Raw genomic sequence first — 10,144 nt, forward strand, 5'->3', positions numbered from 1 at the left:
TTAAAAGCATTGGAACTGGGCCCTTATAAGAAGGCAGTAAAGAAGGATGCATCTTAAAAGCATTGGAACTGGGCCCCTTCTACAACCACTTATTGTGCATCACTTTGCAACTGCAAGTATGAAAGATACTACATACTTAACGTTTATTGCAGTCGTATAATTATGATTGACTAACTGTGGCAATGGCGTAAGGTCTACTGGCGCCCTCTGTCTGCAGGGAGGTGAACTTACACATGTTGAAGTAAGGGGTCTGAGGTGAGACAGGGAAGGCAGGGGTCAGGGGGTGGGCCTCACCACCACTGCTGAACATAGGACTGACAGCAGCCCGATCGTCAGCATCATCATCCTCATACGCCTCGCGGTAGCTGTGCATGGGGCCCTGGAAGGAGGGGACACAGTACACACGCAACACACACAACATAACACACGCCCACCCACAGACACAGAAGGAGCCAGAAAATACACCCGGACAAGGACAATACACACATAGAGGTAATGCAAACAGGCACAGACAGAAAGTAACACAGAGATACAAATACGGACAGAGATAGCGACACATTACAAACACACACACACACACACACACACACACACACACACACACACACACACACACACACACACACACACACACACACGACATGGTTACTCTCACAGTGAAACAATGAACTATTCAATGAATGGAAGAACATTTTAAGCTGATAAAGACTAGAGAGAGAGAGCTTGCTGTCTGTGGCTGGATAGGGGTATGTACTCTACCTCTCTGGGTCTTCCTCCAGGGTTGAGGATGTGGAAGTCTGACGAGTGGACAGGGGAACGCACCGGCGCCCCCGTGTGGGCTGGAGGGTCCTCATTGCCACTCTGGTAGTGCCCCTCGCTAGTGGTCCGACGGCGGACGGTCTCCTGAGCCTCCTCCGGGGTCATCCCACGGGAACGCATCCCTGGAACGCCAACAACAGCGTCAGGAATTCCCAAAGGCTTTCCCTCAGTTTCAGGAATGTATTTAGGAAGAACGATAACTTTAGGGTGGATCTGGAATTAAGTTTCAGAGTGTGTCTACACTGTACATTCCACTTTTCATACATCATTCCAACCTTAAAATAAGTGATGTGCTTATTTTAAAAGGAATGTTGTCACGAGAGAGAGAGAGAGAGACAGAGAGAGAGACAGAGAGAGAGACAGAGAGAGAGACAGAGAGAGAGACAGAGAGAGAGACAGAGAGAGAGACAGAGAGAGAGACAGAGAGAGAGACAGAGACAGAGACAGAGACAGAGACAGAGACAGAGACAGAGACAGAGACAGAGACAGAGAGAGAGAGAGAGAGAGAGAGAGAGAGAGAGAGAGAGAGAGGAGGACAAACCAGAGAAAGAATAAGAGCGATGGCGGTCAGATTGTGGCGTAGTGGAAATGCTTTCGTTGATGCCCTGAATACGAGCGTTGTACTCTGCTCACAGTGGGGGTGGTGGATAGGAGGCAGAGGAGGAGGTGGAGGAGGAGGAGGAAGAGAAGGAGGAGGAAGGAGGTGCAGAGGCAGATGCAATGGCGTGAAGGGTGGTCCAACAGAGCAGAGGAATGGATGGACAGAACAAGAGACAGAAACAGAAAAAGACAGAGAGAAAAAAATAAATAAAGGAAAAGTTTTATTCTGTGAAGTCATTAAACAAACAGAATAAAGATGGAAGTTAAAATGAGATGAGAGAAATTAGAGCAGGGATAGAACCAAAATGTGCACTTTCTGGAATCCCCCAGAACCGGATTGAGAAACACTGCTTCACCATACATCAGTGTTATTGCATGTTTCATGTTCTGTGTGGACCCTGGGAAGACTAGCTACTGCTTTCACAACAGCTAATGGGGATCCTAATAAAATACCAGACACCAAATCAACATCCGCGGTAGAAAGACAAAGGCAACTACCAAATAAGCCCACTTGGTGGCATCTGTGAGAACCATACCATACTCTTCCATATGTGGCGGGACGTGAATGTGGAAAATGCATGGTAGCTGAGAACTCAACCAGCATGTCTATTCTTACCACCTTATATCTCATCTCCATGGTGTCCAACTCTCCCCTTGCTGTAGGACACAGCTCAGAGCTCACCGTAGCTTTTCAGACTATATCTGTCCTGCACAACGAAGATTTTCTATCTCGCTAGCTCAATGCCATGATGATTCCACCTATTACCAAGGTCAGACAAAGCTGGGGACATGAAACAGTAGCTTCTATTTCCAATATAGAATTAGATGTATTAGAGTACATGTAAACAGTGCACATCACTGAATAAGCCAGTGGTGATAGAATGCTGTTGATATACTGCATTAGACTGTGACTGTGCTTCTTATAGTACACAGCATGTTCTGGGACAAAGTGTTCGTTGTGAATCTGCAGCGGTGCCTGGAAGGATGACAGTCACAACAAGGTCCTTTGATACTGTACCTGCTAACGAATGTATGGTAACAGTTATAAGGTGTTATGATGCAGTAGTGGCAGGTAGCCTAGTGGTTAGAGCGGTGGGCCAGTAACCGTACGGTTGCTGAATCGAATCCCCGAGCTGACAAGGTAAAACTCTGTCGTTCTGCCCCTGAGCAAGGCAGTTAACCCACTGTTCCCCAGGTGCCGAAGACATGGATGTCGATTAAGACAGCCCCCCCCCTCCCACTCAGATTCAGAGGGGTTGGGTTAAATGCGGGAGACACATTTCAGTTGTACAACTTTCCTAATGCATTATAATACTTGTCATAAGCACATATGACATCATTATAATGTCTTTTTGCTTTTATGTATTGTGACAGCGAATACCTCTGCTTTTGAAAATGACATAATGAAACATGAAATATGAAAATGACAGAAAATTGTGAAACTAAACAGATATATTCAATCTAATCCTCAATCCGGTAGTGACTTACCAGCGATGCGTTGAGCCACCAGGCCCTCCAGATTGAGGTTCTCCTCCTCAGGTTCTGGCTCCTTGAGAAGGGGGGAAGAGTTGGGGAGGGGGGAGGAGGAGGTGCTGTAGCCATGATAGGGAGACCCTCCCTTGCGGTCTGGGGAGTAGGACACCACCGTCCCACCTGGGTACGAGTTCAGGGGTTTCATCTGGAGCTGTCCGAAGGTGGGGGAGGAGTCAGAGGGGTAGAGGGGGGAACCAGGCCCCTGGGCTGGGCGCGTGTGGTAGGGCTCGGGGGGGTGTATTGGAGTGGTGTTGGTGTGGGGCTGGTACGAGGCGGACCTCGGGGGGGCGTACGACAGGGGAGACTCAGCCACAGGACTCTGGACGGGCGACGTTGAAACCCGGCCAGCCGTCGACCTCAGAGGCTGTCCGAAGGCATTGTAGTTAATGTTATAGCCATGGATGGCTGAGTCTGCCTGGTAGGACGGCCTGGCCAGAGATTGGGAGAAGGGGATCTGGGCTGACCCTCCTACACTGTTCTCACCAGAGGGGGCGCTGTAGGACTTGGGCACCTGTCCTGTGTGTGGGTCCAGATCCAGCATCAGCATGTCGAGGGCTTCGATAGACTGCTCTATGTCGTGCTGAGAGGGGGGGAAGTGGGGCAGACTGTGGGTGCTCTGTAAGGGAGGACCGAAGGGGTCGTCTGGCAGACTGTACTGGTGCCATGCGTTCAGCCCCCTCTGGACTGCCTCCCTGCTACTGGTGCTCCTCTCAGGGGCCCTGGGCAGCTTGGGGCCTCCCGGCTCGGGGGTCCCGAAGGACTGGGAACGCTGCATACTCCCGTTCTGGTAACTGTTAGGAGAGTACTCCTCCTCCTGGGGCGAACTGGAGTCCATGATCCGCTCCTGTGCCGACGTAGAAGTCCGTACCCGGTGCACCGGCATCTCCCGTAGCTTCTCTAGGTATGGCCCGTCGTTCTGCCTGTTATTGGGTATCTGTGATTGGTAGTACAGCTCTGCGGGCGTGGCCTGGCCCTCCAATGACGAGAGTGTTCCCAAACTGTCCACGCTGTTACCCTCCTGATTGATGTGTAGCTCGTCGTCCAAGATGTCCGTCTCGCGCTCTTCGGCGGAGGGGGCTGCAATGAGCCGGGTATGTCCGCTGACGTGCACCTGGGCTGGGACAAGGTGGCGTATTCCCCCCCCGGGGCTGGTGGAGGTAGCCAGGTAGGCCTGGCGGTGGAGCATGGGGGCCTCAAGGCCACTCAGAAGCTGGTCCAACTCTCTCTTCTCCTGGGGACTGAGAGGGGGATGACTGGGCGTGTTGTGGTTCTGGTTGGTGTTCACCGCTCCATGCAGCAACAGACTGTGGTCATCGGTGCGATCGGTTTTGACGGATGCTGTCGAGTTCCCAGAGTCGCTGCTGACCGACAGGGCGTGGTCGACCGCGGGCAGGGAGGCGTGGCCCACTACCGGGAGGGTGCGGTCAGAACTTGGGAGGGTGTGGTCAGGGTGTTGGGGGGTGTGGTCTGCGTTCGATAGGGGGTGGTCGAGGACGGGAAGGCCGTTGATTGTGACCACTCCATCGAGGGACTCTTTCTTGTGGACTCGGGCATACAGGCTGCCGTCGAGGGGGCCTTGGGTGTGAACAACGTCTGAAAGAGAGAAGAAGAATACATGCTATAAATAGGTGCGCAAACAAAGAGGAGATACGAACACATTTCTGATTTTGAAATCTCCTCACAAATGACCCAACATCACAGTCACTTTCACACCACAGGGACTTGTGCCCGACTCCACACTGTTTCCTGAGACTGGACCACGACAGCTAGTCCCCCATGGAAAAGAGAATTCACTCCATCCCCCAAGGAGACACAACTTAATGGGAGCTTAAGTCAACACAGCATATTCTTAGTGTTGAGTGCATATATGTATATACATACACATCCAGGCCTTTCAGCCCTAAACACATGGAGCCTCCAGCCCACCATAACAGCCCTGGCTCTGGCTCTGGTCTAGTATAAGTACATTAGGGGTCCAAGCATCCCAGTCCAGGACCTGTCATGATGCGTCAGGCAGCACAACCCTACATGGCATGTAGGGACCCCCGCACCACCTTCTGTGGAACATCTCCCAGACACAGTGCACAAACTCGCCATGGCAACGACAGAATTACCACATCAGAATTCCCAGATTCGTCCATATCAGAATCTCCAGTATGTGAGAGCACCAGCATTCCTATGTTATATATACACTGTATATCATTTCACATGTCCTGTGTCTATCTATATGAACGCAGCACATTTCATTTGCTGGGCTGATTTTGTCACTGAATAACTGTTTTTATGCATCGATGTCATAACAGCATGCTGTGTATAATCCTCAGATGTTCTCCCATGCAGATGGGTTGGTTTCATCACTCTTGATTTAAGGCCAGCATTTCCGCTAATAGCCACCTCTCAACTTTGGCAGGAGTCCCTGGCAACCTCCAGCACCCATTTCCTGGACCAATCACTCCACCAACCAATTCCTCAACATCTGCTCTCACAACAGCTCTAAACTTGAACATGTCTGATGATGGACGGCATAAGATCAAGAGGCATGTTTCAAAAATATGAGGCCCAATTTGAGACCAGAAACTCAGGTTCATATTGATTACAATACCTTGCATCATCTTTGTTCTCCAATAAACGTCTCCAGAATATTTCCAGGACCATATTGACCATGAACGCACGCACGCACGCACGCACACACACACACACACACACACACCTCTACATCTAAAAAATAGCCTTCTCTTTCAACAGCTGCTTAGAGGAACATGTGATATCTGGTCACCGGGAGCAGCTTCTGATCATCAGCACAGCAGGGTGTTAATTGGTGGGGGGTTCCACAGTGACACATGGAGAGGAGCTCTGACCACAACTATTTACGAGGTCATGTCAACAACGCTACAGTAGAAAGAGAAGAGAGGGAGAAAGCTACCCTTGCTTACCCACCAGAACACACTGTTCCTTATTTTTGTAGGCAACTTCTAGTGCTCCTGATATTGCCCACAAAATACTTCCCAGTCCAGAACAGTTCGACTGATAACCTACTTCAAGCCAAGTCCAAGTCCTGAATCAACTCCCATGAAAGCTTTTCTTACCTGGAGCTAGATTTCTTCTTTTCCTCCTTCCTTTCTGTGTTTTCTTTCCTTTAGTTAGATTAAATAGAGTAGCCCTTTGGCATCACACTTGGTTAGGTTGAGATGAAGGGGAGAAATCCTTCACTAGGCTATGATTCAAATGATACTGAGTTGGCATAGCCTTCCCCTCCCTCTCTCATTGGTTGGGAGGAGACAGAGATGTGCCACCCTTCACCTATCGATGTTGGGATTGGGTGAGTTGGGGTGGAGCTAGTCCATTCCCTGGGGCGTTGAACTATGAGTTGGGAGCTGTGAGCTGGTCCAGTGGAATCTGTCAGTACCTTCCTGGCATTGGGAGTTTCCTAAAACTACAACACCCACGCAGCTAACCACCCTGAGCCCTGGCCTGGACCCACTCCTACACAGTGACATCACTCACACTCACACTGGGGTTTCCCTGGCCTCTCTCTCTCTCTAGTAATCTATCTCTATATCTCTCACACAAACATGCACACGTATGCATGCAGGCACGCACACGGAGAGACAGATCTCTGTTCTGTTAGGAGAGGCAGATCTCTGTTCTGTTAGGAGAGGCAGATCTCTGTTCTGTTAGGAGAGGCAGATCTCTGTTCTGTTAGGAGGGGCAGATCTCTGTTCTGTTAGGAGAGGCAGATCTCTGTTCTGTTAGGAGAGGCAGATCTCTGTTCTGTTAGGAGAGGCAGATCTCTGTTCTGTTAGGAGGGGCAGATCTCTGTTCTGTTAGGAGAGGCAGATCTCTGTTCTGTTAGGAGAGGCATATCTCTGTTCTGTTAGGAGGGGCAGATCTCTGTTCTGTTAGGAGGGGCAGATCTCTGTTCTGTTAGGAGAGGCAGATCTCTGTTCTGTTAGGAGAGGCAGATCTCTGTTCTGTTAGGAGAGGCAGATCTCTGTTCTGTTAGGAGAGGCAGATCACTGTTCTGTTAGGAGGGGCAGATCTCTGTTCTGTTAGGAGGGGCAGATATCTGTTCTGTTAGGAGAGGCAGATCTCTGTTCTGTTAGGAGAGGCAGATCTCTGTTCTGTTAGGAGAGGCATATCTCTGTTCTGTTAGGAGAGGCATATCTCTGTTCTGTTAGGAGAGACAGATCTCTGTTCTGTTAGGAGAGGCAGATCTCTGTTCTGTTAGGAGAGGCAGATCTCTGTTCTGTTAGGAGAGGCAGATCTCTGTTCTGTTAGGAGAGGCAGATCTCTGTTCTGCTAGGAGAGGCAGATCTCTGTTCTGTTAGGAGGGGCAGATCTCTGTTCTGTTAGGAGAGGCGGATCTCTGTTCTGTTAGGAGGGGCAGATCTCTGTTCTGTTAGGAGAGGCAGATCTCTGTTCTGTTAGGAGGGGCAGATCTCTGTTCTGTTAGGAGAGGCAGATCTCTGTTCTGTTAGGAGAGGCAGATCTCTGTTCTGTTAGGAGGGGCAGATCTCTGTTCTGTTAGGAGAGGCAGATCTCTGTTCTGTTAGGAGAGGCATATCTCTGTTCTGTTAGGAGGAGCAGATCTCTGTTCTGTTAGGAGGGGCAGATCTCTGTTCTGTTAGGAGAGGCAGATCTCTGTTCTGTTAGGAGAGGCAGATCTCTGTTCTGTTAGGAGGGGCAGATCTCTATTCTGTTAGGAGAGGCAGATCTCTGTTCTGTTAGGAGGGGCAGATCTCTATTCTGTTAGGAGAGGCAGATCTCTGTTCTGTTAGGAGGGGCAGATCTCTGGAAAAAAGAAACTATGATTGGACATGGTGACATTTAACCAAACTCATAAAGTCTAGGGAAGAGAGGGTCGAGAGGGAAAAGCAGTGAAAGAAAGGAAATACATGGGAGGATAACTGAGAAAGAGGGAGAGCTTCCCAAACTGTGGTCCATGACTCACTGGTGGTACATATTTTCTGGTACCAACATAGCCTGTTTGTAATCCTCAAATACACTAATGATTTTAAATATGGTCCGTGAGGGAAATGTATGGGAACCTGTTGTCTATACCCATCAGCACCTTCAAACTGCTCTACAGTGAATTTGAACAACGAGACTTTCTTGTCTCACAAATGACTTATTTCGATTTTTGTCCCGTCTTCACCAAGAAGAGAGGGGCCTAAGGGTTCGACACATTCTCTTCACTCAGAAAGGAAGTGTTTCCAAGTGCCAGGGGAATGACTGGAACTCTGCAGACGAGCGTCACGGGGGCGCGACCTTCACATTTACCTCACCCGTGGGCCGTGCGTTAGTACAGGCATCCAGAAGCACACACACACAAACATGACTGATATAAACCTCGAACCCTGGCACACACACAATGCCCATGGTCTCAAAGAGGCTCTTTACACATAGCAGCTTTGTGTGTTATTCACACACACACACATTCCTGTGTGTCTAAGTTGAAATCAACAGCAGAATTGTGGTGAGCTGGGCTTTCTCTATTATTAAAAACAAAGAATATGTAAAGATGTGTGAGTTTTGATGTATGGGAGAGTTCACCGCCATCATTGGGATACGTTGATGATGGATGTATGTCGTGTATAGAATCAACATATTCCTGCTCAACTGGGTGTGAGCATTGCTGGGGTGGGTTTAAGTATGGATTCACTGGCTTTAAAAAACACAGGGCCAATTTTTTGTATAGTAAGTCGTTGCTGATCCACCATAAAGCTTCTTAGTGTGCTAGCCAGGCGATAGCTGTGGCTTTGAAACAAAGCTTCTTAGTGTGCTAGCCAGGCGATAGCTGTGGCTTTGAAACAAAGCTTCTTAGTGTGCTAGCCAGGCGATAGCTGTGGCTTTGAAACAAAGCTTCTTAGTGTGCTAGCCAGGCGATAGCTGTGGCTTTGAAACAAAGCTTCTTAGTGGGCTAGCCAGGCGATAGCTGTGGCTTTGAAACAAAGCTTCTTAGTGTGCTAGCCAGGCGATAGCTGTGGCTTTGAAACAAAGCTTCTTAGTGGGCTAGCCAGGCGATAGCTGTGGCTTTGAAACAAAGCTTCTTAGTGTGCTAGCCAGGCGATAGCTGTGGCTTTGAAACAAAGCTTATTAGTGTGCTAGCCAGGCGATAGCTGTGGCTTTGAAACAAAGCTTCTTAGTGTGCTAGCCAGGCGATAGCTGTGGCTTTGAAACAAAGCTTCTTAGTGTGCTAGCCAGGCGATAGCTGTGGCTTTGAAACAAAGCTTCTTAGTATGCTAGCCAGGCGATAGCTGTGGCTTTGAAACAAAGCTTCTTAGTGTGCTAGCCAGGCGATAGCTGTGGCTTTGAAACAAAGCTTCTTAGTGTGCTAGCCAGACGATAGCTGTGGCTTTGAAACAAAGCTTCTTAGTATGCTAGCCAGGCGATAGCTGTGGTTTTGAAACAAAGCTTCTTAGTGTGCTAGCCAGACGATAGATGTGGCTTTGAAACAAAGCTTCTTAGTGGGCTAGCCAGGCGATAGCTGTGGCTTTGAAACAAAGCTTCTTAGTATGCTAGCCAGGCGATAGCTGTGGCTTTGAAACAAAGCTTCTTAGTGTGCTAGCCAGGCGATAGCTGTGGCTTTGAAACAAAGCTTCTTAGTGTGCTAGCCAGGCGATAGCTGTGGCTTTGAAACAAAGCTTCTTAGTGTGCTAGCCAGGCGATAGCTGTGGCTTTGAAACAAAGCTTCTTAGTGTGCTAGCCAGGCGATAGCTGTGGCTTTGAAACAAAAACCAAGCCATAAATCTCCTCCAACATGAATCTGACCGGCAGGAATAGCTAGTTAGGGTAGTCAGCTAAAGTAGATGCCATTCCCCTAAGACTACACTGAGATGAGGTACACTGTTTGCCCATTAGCTGAATTTAGGCCTGCAGTTACTATCAGTGACGAGACAGACATTTCTTCTGAGTGGGTCACAAATAGGACAGAGTTGACAGGACAGAGTTGACAGGACAGAGTTGACAGGACAGAGTTGACAGGACAGAGTTGACAGGACAGAGTTGATAGGACAGAGTTGACAGGACAGAGTTGACAGGACAGAGTTGACAGGACAGAGTTGACAGGACAGAGTTGATAGGACAGAGTTGACAGGACAGAGTTGACAGGACAGAGTTGACAGGACAGAGTTGATAGGACAGAGTTGACAGGACAGAGTTGACAGGACAGAGTTGACAGGACAGAGTTGAT

General features: G+C 49.1%; 1 protein-coding gene across 2 annotated transcripts in view; it reads right to left on the minus strand.

Annotated features, from left to right (window-relative positions):
* The window catches only part of LOC129860000 (tensin-1-like), a gene marked incomplete in the record, with an annotated part of 130,876 nt that overhangs the window by 9,147 nt on the left and 111,585 nt on the right, over window positions 1-10,144 (minus strand). For both annotated transcript variants that reach the window (XM_055930309.1, XM_055930310.1), the window contains 3 exon segments: window positions 232-379; window positions 760-941; window positions 2,908-4,545. In XM_055930309.1, coding sequence (XP_055786284.1) covers window positions 232-379; window positions 760-941; window positions 2,908-4,545 — 1,968 coding nt within the window.

Source organism: Salvelinus fontinalis, chromosome 7, assembly GCF_029448725.1.
Source record: "Salvelinus fontinalis isolate EN_2023a chromosome 7, ASM2944872v1, whole genome shotgun sequence".
In the NCBI taxonomy this organism is placed as follows: Eukaryota; Metazoa; Chordata; class Actinopteri; order Salmoniformes; family Salmonidae; genus Salvelinus; species Salvelinus fontinalis.